This window comes from Sapajus apella, unplaced genomic scaffold, assembly GCF_009761245.1.
Source record: "Sapajus apella isolate SASKATOON/1434 unplaced genomic scaffold, GSC_monkey_1.0 scaffold15, whole genome shotgun sequence".
In the NCBI taxonomy this organism is placed as follows: domain Eukaryota; kingdom Metazoa; phylum Chordata; class Mammalia; order Primates; family Cebidae; genus Sapajus; species Sapajus apella.
In genome coordinates, this window is record NW_022436955.1 from 2,773,479 (window position 1) to 2,792,043 (window position 18,565).

Sequence of the window (18,565 nt, forward strand, 5' to 3'; positions counted from 1 at the left end):
AAGATGAGAAAATTTTGGGAGGCCGAGGCGGGTGGATCACGAGGTCAAGAGATCAAGACCATTCTGGTCAACACGGTGAAATCCCGTCTCTACTAAAAATACAAAAAAAAAAATCAGCTGGGCATGGTGGCACGTGCCTGTAATCCCAGCTACTCAGGAGGCTGAGGCAGGAGAATTGTCTGAACCCAGGAGGCGGAGGTTGCGGTGAGCTGAGATCGTGAGCCATTGCACTCCAGCCTGGGTAACAAGAGCGAAACTCCGTCTCAAAAAAAAAAAAAGAAAGATGAGAAAATGTAGGCTGACATAGTTGACGTATTTTGTCTGATGCCTTACAGCCATTAGGACCCAAGGTGGCTTTACTTTCAACCCTAATGGTTTTTCTCTAAGTGTCAATTCATTTCACCTTCTTCCTGAATGTTTCCTTATTCCCCACCCCCCCTTTTTTTTTGCTATGGAGTCTTGCTCTGTCGCCCAGGCTGGAGTGCAGTGGTATGGTCGTGGCTCACTACAACCTCTGCTTCCTGGGTTCAAGCAATTCTCCTGCCTTAGCTCCCAGAGTTGCTGGGATTACAGGCGTCCACCACCATGCCCGGCTAATTTTTCTATTTTTAGTACTGTACAGATAGGGTTTGACCATATTGGCCAGGCTTGTCTCGAACTCCTGACCTCAAGTGATCTGCCTGCCTCAGCTTCTCAGAGTGCTGGGATTACAGGCATGAGCCACCTCTCCCGGCCTCTTTATCCCTTTTATGGAGAGGGTCGCATGTGTATTTTGTGGGGCAGTTGTGAGGATTAATAAGATTAGCAGATTATGTCTAAAACAAGGCCTGATTTAGTAAGCACAAAATAACCCAATGTCAAACTCGTGTATGTCAAATCCTGATAATTGTTTGTGGAAGGGAATGAATCAGTTTTAAAGGAAAAAGCAAATGAATTTCAGTCAAGTCCACAAGTCAAACGAGTCTTTCTCATCTGTAGGCCGTTTTTCTGATACTCGTCTCTTAAATCCAGATAGGGGCCCAGTGTGTTGGCTCATGCCTGTAAACCCGGCACTTTGGTAGACTAAGGCAGGAGGATGGCATGAAACCAAGAGTTTGAGACCAGCCTGGGCAACAAGATGAGACCCCCATCTCTACAAAAAGTAAAAAAATTTAGCTGAGTGTGCTGTTGCGTGCGTGTGGTTCAAGCTACTTAGAAGGTTGAGGAGGGAGGATCGCGTGAACCCATTAATTCAAGGGTGCAGGGAGCCAAGATTGTGCTTCCGCAGTCCAGCCTGGGTAATAGAGTGAGACTCCGTCTCTAAATAAATACATACATACATAAATAAAACCGAGATAGAACTGTGTACCTTGCCAATTTCATTTCTTCTCTGTGGCTCCACGTTGCCTGAATGAATAAGTCTAGATCCCTAGGTAGGGTCACATTCTAGGTTGTTCCAGTTCAGCTCCAATTTACTCTCAGACCCATATACTCTCTCTCTGACCTTGACCTATGCTCCTACAGGCCATGACTTGGGATTCTACCAGTACGTTAGTTTGCTCAGGTTGCTGTAACAAATCTCCATGAACTGGGCGGTTTAAAATGACAGAAATTTATCCACTCACAATTCTGGAGGCCCAAAGTAAAAAATCAAGACATTGGCAGAGTTTGTGCCTTATAGGGTTTCAGACACTCTGTTCCATGCTTCTCCTAGCTTCTGATAATCGTCTGTACTCCTGGACATTCCTGTTCTGTTAGAGGCATCACTATTCTCTGCCTCTGGCGTCACATGGTGTTCTCTCCCTATCTGTCTCTTCTCCTCTTGTAAGGACACCAATCATATTGGGGTAGAGTGCATCTTAATTGCCTCATCTTCACCTGATTACACCTGCAAAGTCCCTGTTTTGAAATAGATCACACTAAGGGGTTCTCCAGGTTAGAACTTAAACATACCTTTTTTGGGGGCACATTTCAACTCATAACAACTGTTCCCAAAACAATTACACTTCCAGATATAAACCCTAGATACCTTCTCCCAATTTTTAAAAATTTTTTTGAGATAGAGTTTCACTTTTGTCTTCCAGGCTGGAGTGCAGTGGTGCGATCTCGGCTCACCGCAACCTCCACCTCCCGGGTTCAAGCGATTCTTCTGCCTCAGCCTCCAGAGTAGCTGGGATTACAGGCATGCGCTACCACGCCCAGCTAATTTTGTATTTTTAGTAGAGAAGGGGTTTCTCCATGTTGGTCAGGCTGGTCTTGAACCCCCTACCTCAGAAAGTCTGCTCACCTCAGCCTCCCAAAGTGCTGGAATTACAGGTGTGAGCCACTGCGCCCGGCTTCTCACACATTTTTAAGGCTGTCAGTGAAGTGTTGTTTAAAAGCAAAACAGAGAACAACCTAGTTGCCCATTGATGGAGGAAGAGATGGATGTTCTGTTACAGACTCATGATGGAGCATTACAGAACTACTAACATAAACGAACTCAATAGATATGGTTAGAACTCAAAAACAAAGAAACACGTTATAGAATTATACATATAATATGGTGCCACTTGAATAAAATTTTTAAAATACACGAAACCATAACATATATTCATTCATTAATAAATTTATGTAAACATTTGAAAAAGTGTGCCAAGGATATAGTTCAATACATGATTAGGAGGGCCTGAGAGAGTATTTGCTTTTGTGGAGGGAAGGAGACAACTTTGTCATATCTGCTTCATAAAAATTACAGATAAGAGGCCAGTGCTGTGGCTCACATCTGTAATCCCAGCACTTTGGGAGGCCGAGGTGGGTGGATCACCTGAAGTCAAGAATTCGAGATCAGCCTGACCAGCATGGTGAAATCCCATCTCTACTAAAAATACAAAAAATTAGCCAGGCATGGTGGTAATCCCAGGCACCTGTAATCCCAGCTACTCGGGGAGCTGAGGCAGGAGAATCGCTTGAACCTGGGAGGCGGAGGCTGCAGTGAGCCTAGATCGCGCCATTGCACTCCAGCCTGGGCACAGAGCAAGACTCTGTTTAAAAAAAATAAAAATACAGATAAGATAAACAATTGTCATCATTTTGGGGTTGAGTATTTGTTACATTGAATTCTGTACTTTTCCGTGTGTGTATGTGTGTGTGTGTGTCTGCATGTACTTTTTTTGTGTGTGTATATATGCATACATATATACGCTAATTTGAGTTCTGATATGAAAGGTGGATTGGAAGGAACAACCCTACAGGTGGGGAGACTAGGTAGAAGGAAGGCTGAGACAAGAATCCAGGCAAGAAATTCTGATTGCCTGAGTTAAGGTAGAGGTAACAGCAATGGAGAAAAGGTTACAACAGATCTGGGGCATATCAAGAAGGTAGAATCAGATGGATTTGGTGATTAGATGCAGAGAGAGGTAGAAAAGGAGTCAGAAATAATTCACAATGCATAGTTAAAATTGGGGTTGTCTGCAATTAACAGAGACCCCAAATAATTGACTTAACATAAAATATATCTTTCTCACATAAAAATCTGGAGATAAGCAGTCCAGGGCTGGTGTGGCATTTCTGAGCCACTGAGTCCTTAGGAAGTCAGGTCCTTCCAGCTCTTCGCTCTGCCCTCCCTAAAGTGTGGCTGACTCCCAGTGGTCCAAGATTGTAGCCATAGCTCCAGCCATCACGTCTCCATTCAAGGCTGCTGGAGTGCAAAGTGCAAAGGACAAACACCAGTTAATTTTTAAAAGAGTTAAAATATGGTCCAGGTGCAATGGCTCACGCCTATAATCCTAGCACTTTGGGAGGCCAAGGCAGGAGGATTGTTTGAGTCCAGGTTGAGACCAGCCTAGACAACATAGTGAGAACTTGTCTCTACAAAAAATACAAAAATTAGCCTGGCATGGTGGTGTGCACCTGTAGTTGCAGCTACTTGGGAGGTTGAGGTGGGAGGACTGCTTGAGCCGGGAGGCAGAGGTTGCGGTGAGCCAAGACTGTGCAAGTGTATTCAAGCTTGGCCAACAGAGTGAGGCCCTGTCTGGGGGGTAAAGGTTAAAATAGGAGGAGATAGAGTGTGGCAAAGATCAGATGGAGGAGAGAGTGAGCCAGGGGAGCACAGAGGAGGGAGGGCTCAATGCCAGCTGTGGAAATCAGGGAGGCCTTCATGGGGCGGGTGACATTTGATTTGAACTTTACAGGACAGTGGTAATGTGGTACGTGGAGGAGGAAGGAAGGAGGGAAACGACATGGCCTATGCCCCTCCTGATTATCTTCCTTGTCCTGGCTATCTACCTCCCCAATCTCCCCCCACCCCCCTCTTCTGTGCACCTGCTCCTTCTGACCGTTGCCCTGGGCTTTTTCACCTGTGCACCTCAGACTTCCAACCCTACTATTAATTACTTGGATTCATGAATCCTGCATTTCAGGTTTTGGTCCTGCGCCATGGGTTCTTTAAGCCGTCCACCTGCTCTTGCAGTCTCAGGAGCAAATGACAGCACTCCTTCCCCCTTGGGGTCAACCACCATGTTTCTACTTCTCTGTATTTTACAATATGGAGTAAGCGCTCATTAAAAAAATCATCAGGCCAGTTGCAGTGGCTCACCCCTGTAATCCCAGCACTTTGGGAGGCTGAGGCGGGCAGATCACAAGGTCGGGAAACTGAGACCATCCTGGCTAACAAGGTGAAACCCTGTCTCTACTAAAAATACAAAAAAAAAAAAAATTATCTGGGCGTGGTGGCACATGCCTATAGTCAGCTACTTGGGAAGCTAAGGCAGGAGAATCGCTTGAACCTGGGAGGCCTGGGCAACAGAGCAAGACTCCATCTCAAAAAAAAAGAAAAATCATCAGTTTTTTTGATTTTTGAGCAAGACTCCATCTCAAAAAAAATCATAAACTTTCTTAAAACGTTATGAGATTTTTTTTGCCATTTTTTTTTTCTTTAGCTCTTCAACTTCATCGGTGTTAGTATATTTTATGTGTGGCCCAAAACAGTTCTTCCAGTGTGGCCCAGGGAAGCCAAAAGATTGGTTATCCCTGTCTTACATTGTCACCTCAGGACATCTATAAAGCATAGATGTTGCAAAACAATGAACTTTGTCCTCAGGAAACACAGGTGCTTTACTAAAAATGCACATGTAGACCTAGGATTTTAATTTAAAACCATCTTCTAGATATTTAGTGAAGACCCTTTCCCTCTACTCTTTCTCTTCTCCCTCCACCATTCCAGGGACTAGGTGCAGGACTATGTCTAGCTCCAAGAGGTGTAGGGACAAAGGTCTCTCCCAGAAGACAGGCCTTCCTAAAAACTAACAAGAGCACGTTTATAAAGCGATTATTTTCCTTCCTCTACTTTTAATATGCCTTGAGCATTATAAAATATTTGTTATTTAACGCACAGCAACAATGACTAAAATGCACATATAAAACAATGGTTAGGCCATCTGAACGAATCTAACCCATGGGCATAGAACCCTTGTCTCTGAAAGCTTTCTCCTTCCCACCACCCACTACCACCCAATGAGCAGTCAGCCTACCCTCCAAGACATTAGCTGTAACAATTCCATCCCCAAAATGCAACCACTCCTATGAAATTAAAACAAAAACAAAAACTTGAAGGGTGTTACTTTAGTCCTTTTCTTTTAACATATGTTGTGCTTTTTTTTTTTTTTTTGAGATGGAGTTTCACTCTTGTTGCCCAGGCTGGAGTGCAATGGCGCGATCTCGGCTCACTGCAACCTCCGCCTCCTGGTTTCAAGCGATTCTCCTGCTTCAGCCTCCCGAGTAGTTGTGATTGCAGGAATGTGCCACTATACCCAGCTAATTTTGTACTTTTAATAGAGACGGGGTTTCTCCATGTTGGTCAGGCTGATCTCCAACTCACGACCTCAGGTGATCTGCTTGCCTTGGCCTTCCTAAGTGCTGAGATTACAGACATGAGCCACAGTGCCCGGCCTATGTTGTGCATTAAAAAAAAATTATTATTATTATTATTATTTTTTTAAAGATGGGGTTTCACCATGTTGGTCAGGCTGGTCTTGAACTCCCGACTTCAGGTGATCCGCCTGCATTGGCCTCCAAAGTGCTTGGATTACAGGTGTGAGCCACCATGCCCGGCCTATGTTGTGCATTTTTAAACATCTGGGAAGATGAGATGTTTCAAATAGGACTTAAGTTTTTCACTATAGACAGGGTACCTTTGAGTAAACGGTGCACATACATAGCAAAGGCTATAATTTCAATATGTTTTCTAACTAGGAACATTCTGGCCTAGAACCCTTTCCCCCTTCCTACCTCTAACAACCCAGGGAACAAGTATAACCATCTGTAATGCTTAGAAGGGATTTTTATTTATTTATTTATTTTTGAGATGAAGTCTTGCCCTGTCGCCCAGGCGATTCTCCTGCCTCAGCCTCCCGAGTGGCTGGATTACAGGCACCCACCACTATTCCCGGCTAATTTTTGTATTATTAGTAGAGAGGAGGGTTTCATCACGTTGGCCAGGCTGGTCTCAAACTCCTGACCTCAGGTGATCCACCGGCCTCAGCTTCCCAAAGTGCTGGGATTACAGGCGTGAGCCAAACTGCGCCCCTACTATTTTTTTTTTCTTTTTAAAAAATTTTTTTAAAAGACTAGTCAAGTGCAGTAGTGAGAAGGGGGGAAAGAGTGCAGCAAGGAGTTTGATCTGTAACTGTGAACAATCGGTTGAGATAACTCATTACCTTCGGACCAGCCTGTTTTTTATTTAATTTATTTTTTTCCATTTTAATGTTTATAATTTAATAAATCTCTTGATTCCAGACATGTATGGCTGTTTGGTAGTATTCAGAAACATTTCAGTAATGGCAGTTTTTTCAATTGGTGTGGAGTCCTCAATAATGATATATGAAATTGCTGTCAAACCAGTAAGACTGCATTTATGCATCTGCCATTTTCAGGATTGTTTGTAACCCGGGCATATTTTCCCCAAATAAATTTGCGTCCTTGCGTCATAAGGCCCAATTTGCTCACATTTACCTCAATGACAGTACCTTTGGTAATAACACCCAAAGTTGTATACAGTGGGGATGAGGGATTCTTCTTTACACCAACTATTGGTGGGCAAAAGGTGGCTTTCAGTTCAGGATGTGTTACGTGGGCTTTCTTGAAACGCAAGCCCATTGGCCTGATGAATCTTTCATATTTAGGTGGTTTTCTTTTTTCTTTTCTTTTTTTTTTTTTTTGGAATTACAAAGCTACTTTTAATACTTTGGGGTGAGCCCCACAGGAATAAAAAACACTGGGAAGGGGTAACCCCCTCATCCCCGGGAGTGGCCCAGGGGTAGAGAGGCTACCTGAGGGGAAGGAAGCACAAAAGGGACCCGCTGCAGACTCAGGGCAAAGCGAATGCCATTGGTGCTGGGACCTGTGCGCACTACAGGAGGAAACGCGAGCGTGGTGGGACTGGCTCCAGGCACACAGGCGAAGGGCAAGAGGGTTGGACACGAAGCCACAAAGCTACTTGGGTTCCTCCTTCTTCTCGTTTGCCTTTTTCTGCTTCTGCTGCATGATCTCCGAGTCCCTCTGCTTGCGGGCGGCAGGAGAAAGCCCGTCATCTCGGCACTTTCCCTTAACCGAGTCGCTCTGCTTTTTCATATTCTTCTGGCGGGCGAGCTCTCGCTGGTTACCGCGGGTCATGGCGACGGCAGCGGCTCCCTAGGTGGTTTTCTTATAAAGCCATCTCCAACAAGGCAGACTTTAGTAACCATCCTCTTCCATGCCTTCTTCTTTCTCTTTCCTGTTTGAATAACTTTTTTTTTTGAGACAGAGTCTCGTTCTGTCACCCAGTCTGGAGTGCAGTGGCACCATCTTGGTTCACTGCAACATCCGCTTCCTGGGTTCAAGCAATTTCTGCCTCAGCCTCCCAAGTAGTTGGGATTACAGGAGCCTGCCACCACGCCCAGCTAATTTTTGTATTTTTAGTAGAGATGGGGTTTCACCATGTTGGCCAGTCTGGTCTTGAACTCCTGACCTTGTGTTCCACCCACTTGGCCTCCCAAAGTGCTGGGATTACAGGTGTGAGCCACCATGCCTGGCCCTGGAATAACTTTTTTTTTTTTTTTTTTCCAAATTAATAGGTCTTTTATTGCATCATTTAAGTATCACAAGTAGGTCTTAGCTATGATAGGCATCTTGTGTTTCTGTAGCTGGACAACTCTAAGGTCTTACTCATCAGCCTGCTGAACAGTTCCTTTTTCAGAGACATAGATACCATCCAAAAGTTTCCGGATATCCTTGTTTTTAACTGTTGTTGCTTGCTGAATCAAAGCCGCTGAATTTGAAACAAGCTCAATGTCATTTCCTTCAAGGATTAATTCATCTTTCTGGGCTTGTGATACTGAACAAGCAACACCTGGTCTCATTCGAACCCTGCGGATGTATTTTTCACCTAAGAAATTTCGGATTTCAACAAGAGACCCATTTTCCTGGATAACGACGTTGATGGGGAAGTGAGCATACACAGACCTCATCTTGTAACGGAAGCCCAGCGTAACACCCTTGATCATGTTCTGTACATGACTACAAATAGTCCGAACGGTAGCAAGTTCCTTTTGGTTACCCCACCATTTGTCAGCCTGGAGCCTCTTTTTTTTCTTTCCAAGAAGACTGAGTTCTACATTGATGTGATTGAAGTCCCTCCGCAGGGCTCCTCTGGGGCCCTTCACAATAACTGTGCGTCCCTTCAGAGTCATGTCGACATTTTCTGGAATGTCGACAGTCTGATTGCTGAGAATGGTCTTCATTCTTGCAGTAAACGCAGCAAAGACCCTGGAATAACTTTTAATACTTCTGTTTCTCCCTGGGCACATACTTTAGGCAGAGGGACTTCCCATTTTCCCTTCTTCTCTTTTCGTTTCTGTTTAATCATATTGGAAAGTGCTTTAGACTGAGGTTGTCCTTCTCTGTCCAGCAGATAGGCAGATACTGCTCCCTGTAGAGTCTTTTCATCATTCTTTTGCTTGGTGTTTCTCTTTTCATGCATCTTGATAGTCTTTTTCATTTGTATTTTCTCAGCATGGCACTGTTTATGGTAAAGCTTAGCCTTCAGACCAGTCATTTTCTTTGCCTTCTTTGAACGTTCGTGAGCCTCTGGACTTTCCTTCTTTCTCTTTTTCTCATGGTAATCCAAATGGTATCCATAGGGTTTACAGTGTAATTCAATATATTCATTCTGTGGCATGGTGACAGCTGCAGAGCTGCCAGAGGAGGCCCCTGGGTTGTGAAAACACTCAATTTTCAGGTCTCAGAGACCCACGAGCCAATGCTGTGCAGGCCACGACAAGAAAGCTATTTTTGATTTATTTTTGTTTTTTTGCTATTTTTAATTTTTAAAAATATTTATTTATTTATTTGAGATGGAGCCTCGCTCTGTTGCTCAGACTGGAGTGCAGTGGTGCGATCTTGGCTCACTGCAATCTCTGCCTCCCTAGTTCAAGAGATTCTGCTGCCTCAGCCTCTTCAGTAGCTGGGATTACAGGCACCTGCCACCATACCTGGCTAATATTTTTTTTTGTATTTTTAGTAGAGATGGGGTTTCACCATGTTGGCCAGGCTGGTGTTGAACTCCTGACCTCAAGTGATCCGCCCACCTTCACCTCCCAAAGTACTGGGATTACAAGGGTGAGCCACCTCACTTGGTTCTTCTGTATTTTTAATAAGCTCCCAGGTGAGGTCAGTGCTGGCTAGTGGACCACATTTTGCGTATCATAGATCTGGTTCATGCCCTCGTTGGCAGTGGTGGCTCATGTCTGTAATCCCAGCACTTTGGGAGACTGAGGTGGGTGGATCACCTGACGTCAGGAGTTCGAGACCAGCCTGACCAACATGGTGAAACCCCATGTCTACTAAAAATACAAAAAAATAAATAAATAAAAATAAAAAATAACTTGGGGGCGGTGGCATGTGCTTGTAATCTCAGCTACTTCGGCGGCTGAGGCAGGAGAATCTATTGAGCCCGGCAGATGGAGGTTGCAGTGAGCTGAGATCTCGCCATTGCACTCCAGCCTGGGCAACAGAACAGGAGCTAAACTTCGAGTCAAAAAAAAAAAAAAAGTCTGGTTCATGTCCTACCAACCATTTATAGATGTTAGACTGAGTCCTGAGACAGGAAACTCATGTCCCAAACTCCAGATTTCCCACAATATGTATAGAAAATATGAGGCCCAAAGAGGGAAATGTTGCTGAAGATCACACAGCAAAATGGGGTTTGAGGCTAGAGACAAAAGCGCAGATGACGCCTATATTCCCATATCAATTTCAACCACAAATATAAACATCTAAGAGGACCCCTTGATCTGGGCCCAGCCCTGAACCGCTTCTGTGGTCTGTCCGGGAATCATCTTGGGGCTTTCACTCCATGCCCAGGCTATAGGATGGATTCTGCAATTCAGCCTTCAGGCTATAGGAAGAAAGAATCGGAAAGTTGCTCCCAGGGCCAGAACACTGAGAACACCAATCTCTGAGTAGCACGACACAGCCCCCAACACAGACACTTATTTAAATTGTGTAAGGAGCAAGTGTGTGTGAGGTGCCCCTGTAGACATGGGTGGGGTGTGTATGTTCGGGTAGTTGACTTTGGAGAGTGTGAACTTGGGGTCATTGTATTTGAGTGTGACCTTGTTGTTTTTTGCATTTGTGTGCGTATGTGAAAGTCGTGGAGTGGCATGTGTCTCTGTGCAGGCGTCTGTGTATGTGCCTGTTTGCATGCCTGTATTTTGTGTGGGAGGCATGGGGAATAGTTGTGTGCCAGATTCCAGACCCATCAGGCCAGAAGGACAGAGGAGGCCGAGTGAGCCAGGGACGGGGATGCCGGGTATCCTCAGTGGCCTTGGTAGCATCCCTGTGGGGGATGGTGCTGGTTGAAAGGACTGCTTTTTCTTTTCTTTCTTGAGATGGGGTCTCACTATGTTGCCCAGGCTGGTCTCAAACTCCTGCGCTCAAGTGATCCTCTTGCCTTGGCCTCCCAAAGTGCTAGGATTACAGGCATGAGCCAACATGCGCGGCCGAAAAGGACTGCTTTTATCAGGAGCAGTAGCCCTTCCTTTGGACCAGAGTCTTTTGTATCCCCACAGCCCTGCACTCCATGCTCAGCCTGCTCCGGGAAGCCTCAGGAAGAACTGAAGGAGTCCTGGGGGGAGGCACTGTTTTGCCCCCAGCAGCCTGGCCCAGGAAGAGGCAGGAGGGGTCATCGCTGGTGACTCTGTTCCTCCTCATGGTCAGAGAGCATCTCCTGAGCCTCCCACAGAACATACTGGTCTCTGGCTAGCTGCCCCTCTGGAGACCTGGCAACAGAGCAAAACTCTGTCTCAAAAAAAAAAAAAAAAAGGTACAACCACAAAGCCTACCTGATAATTACAAGGAATTTAATAAATGATTAAAAAAAAATTCTTTGTAGTGGTGTCCATCTGTGGCCCCGTTTTGCAGCCCCTGCGGGGGTGTCCTGATTGCCCTTTGTTCTGCCCCACACTCAGACCTTTGACCAGAAGAACCCCAGTTCCCTTATTGGCTTGGGTCATTACAGCAGGAGTCGCAGGTTCTCAACTGGCCCTGGGCTCCTGCTGGCCGCTTGCAGGGACAGGGAACAGAGCAGCAAATGTGCTGGTGAGTTCCTGGGTGTGCCCTGCCCTGTGCCAGGGCCTGGGGCAGATAGAAGTACTCAGTGTGGAGGTTCTAGGAGCTTAGAGTGGAGGGAGGTTGCTTTTGACTGGGGAACTGGGAGAGGTGCATGGAGGAGGTGGTGTATGAGCAGGGCCTGGAAGGAAGAGTTGGAATTTCAACATCATCATCTGTACGTCATGGCCACAGTATCTGGAAGGGCTGGGCACAGGTGTCTTCCCCATTCATGCCTGTGACCACAGTCCCAGATGGTGAAGTGACTTACCCAGGGCCACGTGGATCACCTCTGCCAGCCTTGCCGTTCAGATAAGTGTCCTATTGTTTTTTCCGATCGTTTTCCAATCAGTCCTGCCCCTCTGGCAGCCTGTGCTGCATCCACCCTGTCCTGTTCAGGGGGTGAGGACCAGGAACCAGTATCAGCCAGGGCTGAGGCATGAGGGCCTGAACATATCCCACCATGGATTCCAAATATATGTCCTCCTCCTGCCTCTCCCAAGACCTGACATGCCCATGGTTGAGTCATATCTGACTTACCTATCCATCTCCCTGAAGCCAGAGATCCAAGAGTCATCCTTGGTCTGTCTGTCTGTCACTTCCCATGCTTTCCAGTTGATCTCCAGAACATGTCTGGAATGGTAATGTTCCATGAAAGGGTTGTGTATGCAAAGTAACCCCCAAAGGCGGAAGGAGCCCCAAAACCAAAGAGGGAGGCAGGCAAATCTAGTTTTTCCTGTATAAGGTGATTTACTGGGGGAACTTAACAGAAATGTGGTCTTGGGCAGCGGGCAAGACAGGCAGATTTTTGCACCACAGCTCCCTAGGCCTAGGGCTTACATCTTGGGGGAAAAGTCTGCAGGCTATGGGAGGAATGTGTAGGTGCGCCTGGGCATCACAGCTTATGACTCTGCAACAGCATTCAGGTTTTTTGTTTTGTTTGAGGAATAGGTGAAACTTATAATGAATAGATGTTTTTACAGAAAGAGTAATACATCAACTAAACATTTTAGAGGCCTTCCTAGACTTCGGATTTATCAGGAGTTACATGGTGGATTAGCATTTAAAATAAAGCTACTCTTGTCTCCACAAGTAATAATAATGGCAGTAATGATAAAGTCTCATTCATTCATTTATTCCTCACAGTGATGCTGTGAAGTTGGTGCCCAAGATCCATGGCCAGAGAGGAGCAAAGTGGGGATTCAGTCCCAGTCATTTCCTCCTCACCCCCTACCTTTCTCCATTCGCATGGCTGCCATCATCAGCGTTCTCTTGGGCCACACCCAAAGCCCCTCAATGGACTGCATGACTCGTCTCACTCATTCAGAACATTCCCTATAGAGCAACCAGTGGGATCCTTCTAAAACAAGCAGCCATTCTTCTCCCCCTTGCTTAAAACCCTCAGAGGCTCCCTAGTGCCCTCAGCCTTGAGTCCAGTCTTCTCCACGTAGCCCACATAACTTTACGTAACTCCATGTAACCCGTGTAACTCCATGTAATTTCAGGAGGCTCTGGGAGATCTGCCCACTGACAGAGAGAAGCAGGTGCCAGCCTCTTCCCATGAGCATTCAATGCCAGTAAGTTCAACCATGTCCAATGGGGTCCTCAACTGCCTTGGTGTCCCCTCCCCGCTGTGTGCCTTCACTTTCAATGGTCAACCATTACGTGCTGAGAGCGAAGTAGTCACCCTAGGAGATGTTGAAAAACAGGGCAATTATGAAAGTATACACTGCATCTGCTGCAGGCTTATGAGCAGCTTGGAGGTGGGAACGGTGATTTGGGGTTCTCTAAGCACAGTGACAAGTGTTACTAAATTAAAATGCAACTGCTAGAGATTGCAGAACAGACATCCAGCTTGGGATGGCAGGAACATCTAGGCTGAGCCTAGAAAAACGAGTAAGAAGTTTATTAGGCAGAAAAAGGACAGATGTTGCCAGACGGAGCAGCACTGGTCAAAGCTAGAAGACATCAAAGAACAAGGTAGTACAGTCAGAGTCTAGATGTTCCCAGGCAGGAGGTGGGTAAGAGATGTCCCACCAGCCTGATGAGGTTTTTTGTCTTTCTTTTTTGAGATGGAGTTTCCTCCTGTCGCCCAGGCTGGAGTGTAGTGGCATGATCTTGGCTCATTGTAACTGCCACCTCCCCGGCTCAAGTGATTCTTGTGCCTCAGCCTCCTGAATAGCGGGGATTACAGGTGCATGCCACCACACCTGGCTAATTTTTATATTTTTAGTAGAGATGGGGTTTCACCGTGTTGGCCAGGCTGGTCTTGAGCTCCTATCCTCAAGTGATTCACCCACCTCGGCCTTTCAAAGTGCTGGGATTACAGGCATGAGCCACCATGCCCGGCCTTTTTTTTCATTTATTTATTTTTATTACTTTTTTAAGTAGGGGTCTTGCTCTGTCACCCAGGCTGGAGAGCAGTGGCAAGATCATAGATCACTGAGGGGATTCAGATAAACCCCAGGCCTGAGTCAGCTTGCAGAGTGTGGATAGCAGGGAGAGACGTGCAGTCAGGCTTGAGGCTTTACTGGGAGAGATTCTCTGTGCTCAATAATTAGGATTTTTTTTAAGTTTTATTTTTAAATGTTTATCTATTTATTTAGAGATGGATTATGTGACTGGTTAACTTTTGTTTTTTGGTAGAGACCAGGTTTCACCATGTTTCCCAGGCTGGTCTCAAATGCCTGGGCTCAAATGATCCACCTGCTTCCCAAAGTTCTGGGATTACAGGTGTGAGCCACTGCACCTGGCTGAAAGTTACGAGTTGAACTCTGCCTTCCTAACCACAATTTGGAGAAACAGAAACCAGTACACAAATTCACAACATTTAATTCCTCCCAAATCATGCTAATGTTGACTAAAGGTAAAACATCAAGCTTTTAAAGAATTAAAGATTGTGGCCAGGCATGGTGGCTCATGCCTGTAAGCCCAGCACTTTGGGAGGCCGAGGCGGGTGGATCATGAGGTCAGGAGTTCAAGACCAGCCTGATGAAACCCTGTCTCTACTAAAAATACAAAAATTTAGCTAGACATTGTGGCGCATGCCTGTAATCCCAGCTACTTGGGAGGCTGAGGCAGGAGAATTGCTTGAACCTGGGAGGTGGAGGTTGCTGTGAGCCGAGATCGCACCACTGCACTCCAGCCTGGGTGACAGATCGAGATTCTGTCTCAAAAAAAGAAAAAAGAATTAAAGATAGTTGTATTCAGAAGTCTTACTGAGGGCTAGAAAGCAAAGCATACAGCCTGGGAGCCGCCTGTTAGAGGTGTCTTGTCGGACTGCTCCAGCAGTGCTTCAGGCCACTGCTCATACACAGGTGGCAGAGGTTCAGTACGTGTAAAATCACATCCAGGCCAGGCACAGTGGCTTACGCCTGTAATCCCAGCACTTTGGGAGGTCAACGCGGGTGGATCACTTGAGGTCAGGAGTTCGAGACCAACATGGCCAACATGGCAAAACCCCATCTCTACTAAAAACACAAAACATTAGCTGGATACGGTGGTGCAGTCCTGTAGTCCCAGCTACTCAGGAGGCTGAGGCAGGAGAATCGCTTGAACCTGGGAGGTGAAAGTTGCAGTGAGCTGAGATTGCGCCACTGCACTCCAGACGGGGCGACAGAGTGAAAAAAAAGTTACATTCAACGTGTTCAGAAGTTACACTAAAGCAGAATCACATCAAAGTTTGGATATAAGAGTAGATCTGCTCATAGCTTATAGAAGCATAACCACTAACCCTATTGGACATTATCTTATGTGTAGGGAAAGGCAAGCCAAGGATCATTTACCTTTCAAAAAATTGATTTTTGAGAATGGGTCTTGCTATGTTGCACAGGCTGATCTCTAACTCCTGGCCTCACAATTCTTCTGACTTGTCCTCCCTAAGTGTTGGGATTACAGGTATGAGCTACTGCACCTGGCCTCATTTATCTTTTAAGGAATGCAGTGACTCAGGCGAGAGATGTGGGAGGCTGTGTGTGCATTCCTCTTCTGACTTTAAGACATTCTTCCCGAGAGCTGTATTTTATCACAGAGTCAGGGGTTCAAGCAGAAATGAGCAACTATGGCCTCTTAGTGCTTGCTGCTTTGTCTCACACTGAGCACCTGAAAGAGCCATAAAAGTAAGAACAAACTTTGACTTCAAACTGGAAGCTATTCTCCTGCCTTAATCTAAGCCATGGTGTCTGGCCCACTTCCAGGCCCAGGGCTAGCTCTTTCCTTGCTTTTGTGAGTTGCAGTAGACCCTTTCACATAACTTCATGTAACCTTAAATGAAGGTTCTTGTGGATGTTTTAATTATTAATTCGATCTTTGAAGGAGTTTCTAGAAAACTGTGTCTGGCAAGGAACATACAGATCTCGCTCCATCCCCCAGGCTGGAGTGCAATGGTGTGATCTTGGCTCACTGCAACCTTCGCCTCCTGGGTTCTAGCAATTCTCCTGCCCCAGCCTCCTGAGTAGCTGGGATTACAGGCATCTGCCACCACATCTGGCTAATTTATTATTATTATTATTTTTTAAGAGATGGGGTTTTACCATGTTGGCCAGGTTGGTCTTGAACTCCTGACCTCAGGTGATCCACCTGCCTAGGCCTCCCAAAGTGCTGGAATTACAGGCATGAGCCACTGCACCTGGAGCTAATTTTTATATTTTTAGTAGAGATGGGGTTTCACCATGTTGGTCAGGCTGGTCTCAAACTCCTGACCTCAGGCGATCCACCTGCCTCCTCAGCCTCTCAAAGTGCTAGGATTACAGACATGAGCCACCATACTCAGCCCTTAGTTTGAAGTTAGATGTAAAGTAACTCTGACTCAGGATTCCTTTTCACGTATGCTACTGCTGGCCACAGGCCATTAGCATCAACACATCAATATGTGCTTGAGTTGTATTAATAAAAGGATAAAGTTCTTTTTTTTTTTTTTAGTTTAATGTATTTGAATAGCAAACTTACAGGAACAACAGCACAGAAGACAGACAACATTAAAAACATGTACTTGCATGTAGGACAACTCAGAAAAGTATAGTGAGGCCGGGCGCGGTGGCTCACGCCTGTAATCCCAGCACTTTGGGAGGCCGAGGCGGGTGGATCACGAGGTCAAGAGATCGAGACCATCCTGGTCAACATGGTGAAACCCCGTCTCTACTAAAACTACAAAAAATTAGCTGGGCATGGTGGCGCGTGCCTGTAGTCCCAGCTACTCAGGAGGCTGAGGCAGGAGAATTGCCTGAACCCAGGAGGCGGAGGTTGCGGTGAGCCGAGATCGCGCCATCGCACTCCAGCCTGGGTAACAAGAGTGAAACTCCGTCTCAAAAAAAAAAAAAAAAATTTACTTGTTTTAAAAAAATCCAAATGCTGGCATTGTCCAGAAAAATTTAACAGGTTTATTTATAATTATTATAAAGTTGAACCGCTGAAACTTGTTCTCTGAAACATTTTAACTTGCATTAATGCTTTACGTCTCCGCATTTATATTAAAAATTCATACGCAAATGAAAATGGAAAAACTGCCAATACCTGATTTCTGTCCCCTATTTTTCCACTCGCAATCATATACTTAGGTACCTTTTGACCCCATGGAAAAAAAATTATCTAACATTCAGAACTACCAGTAACAGGAAGAAGAGAATTTTTTTTTTTTTTTTTTGAGAATGAAATGTTTCCCATCATAGTGGATTCTTAAGCATGCTCTCCACGTATGCGTCGTGCTAGCTGGATGTCTTTTGGCATAATTGTTACACGTTTGGCATGGATAGCACAAAGGTTGGTGTCTTCAAAAAGGCCAACCAGATAGGCCTCACTTGCCTCCTGCAAAGCACCAATAGCTGCGCTCTGGAAGCGCAGATCTGTTTTAAAGTCCTGAGCAATTTCTCGCACCAGACACTGGAAGGGAAGTTTGCGAATCAGAAGTTCAGTGGACTTCTGATAACGTCTGATTTCATCGAGTGCCACAGTACCAGGCCTGTAACGATGAGGTTTCTTCACCCCTCCAGTAGAGGGCGCACTCTTGCGAGCGGCTTTTGTAGCCAGTTGCTTCCTGGGTGCTTTACCACCGGTAGATTTGCGGGCAGTCTGCTTTGTACGAGCCATGGTATAGAGACCTCCTTACTTACCCCCCTTCTCCTTCGGCTGGAACTCGGTGAGTGAGAGGCGGCGCTGGCGTTGGAAAGCGACGGCCAAAGGATAAAGTTCTAAACATATATGTGGTATTTCGGCATTTTAGGTACTATTGTGATTACAGAAAACTGCATTTCATACAATACCTTTGAGAATTCACATTGGCTAGAATTCCGAGTTTCATTCCATTCAGCTATGGCTTGTCTTTGGCAGGACAATTTCTATTTGGCACTTAGCAAAATTCTTTGTGTCATTTGAGTGGATTTTATCAGTAAAAAGAAAAAAAAATGCAAGTGACACTAAATTCTTTCAGAGAACTGGACATTCTTGTTTTTCCAGTGTTTTAGAAAATGCTGGAATAGGAGAAAGAATGGGGCTTGGAATCAGACACATCTGGCTTCGATTACAGGCTTCCTTTCTACCACTAGGTAATTGAATGACAATGGAGAGGTAATTACTGCACTGAAAATCAGTTTCCTGAAGTGAAAAAGGGAATCAAGTTATGTCACAGAGCCTGGTGTGAGCAGCACTGTCAACTCCAGCTCTTCGTGGGTCGTGGTTGTGTTCCTGGATGTGTGGAGTTCATCCTCCCCAGCTGGTACCCTGCTTAACAATGAGGTCTGATAAGGACTGCCACTGAAACTGTTACTGAATGTGCTAGATCTCCAGTGACTTCTGTGTTTAAAATAGGAAGTCAGGAACATAGCTGCAAGGTCCTTCTGAACCTTGAGATTTGGTAGTTCAGGAGCCTTTTCTCAGCTTGGACATCTTGTGCAGGGTGGCATGCGCATGCGTATGTGTGCGTGTGTATAATAGGCACACCTGTAGAGAAGGTAACAGGACCCTTGAGGTG

General features: G+C 45.7%; 1 protein-coding gene and 3 pseudogenes across 3 annotated transcripts; all 4 read right to left on the reverse strand.

The window, feature by feature from the left end:
* Positions 1 to 5,352: 5,352 nt before the first annotated feature.
* On the reverse strand, positions 5,353 to 8,761 carry LOC116555488 (annotated as a pseudogene). Its single transcript, XR_004270548.1, has 2 exons — positions 8,145 to 8,761; positions 5,353 to 5,362 (listed from the first exon to the last, which is right to left on the reverse strand). The product of XR_004270548.1 is annotated as a 60S ribosomal protein L9 pseudogene (transcript).
* LOC116555825 lies at positions 5,407 to 9,172 on the reverse strand (annotated as a pseudogene).
* On the reverse strand, positions 7,177 to 7,647 carry LOC116555489 (annotated as a pseudogene). The gene has a single exon (XR_004270549.1). The product of XR_004270549.1 is annotated as a small EDRK-rich factor 2 pseudogene (transcript).
* A 7,944-nt stretch (positions 9,173 to 17,116) lies between the features above and the next one.
* LOC116555491 (histone H3.3-like) lies at positions 17,117 to 17,766 on the reverse strand. The gene has a single exon (XM_032284096.1). It carries the CDS (start codon positions 17,683 to 17,685, stop codon positions 17,275 to 17,277), a length of 411 nt encoding a protein of 136 aa, XP_032139987.1. The 5' UTR covers positions 17,686 to 17,766; the 3' UTR covers positions 17,117 to 17,274.
* Between the last annotated feature and the right edge of the window lie 799 nt (positions 17,767 to 18,565).

What these genes read in the sequence shown, in the direction of transcription:
- LOC116555491 (XM_032284096.1), bottom strand. Translation starts at nt 17,685, where the DNA reads ATGGCTCGTACAAAGCAGACTGCCCGCAAATCTACCGGTGGTAAAGCA.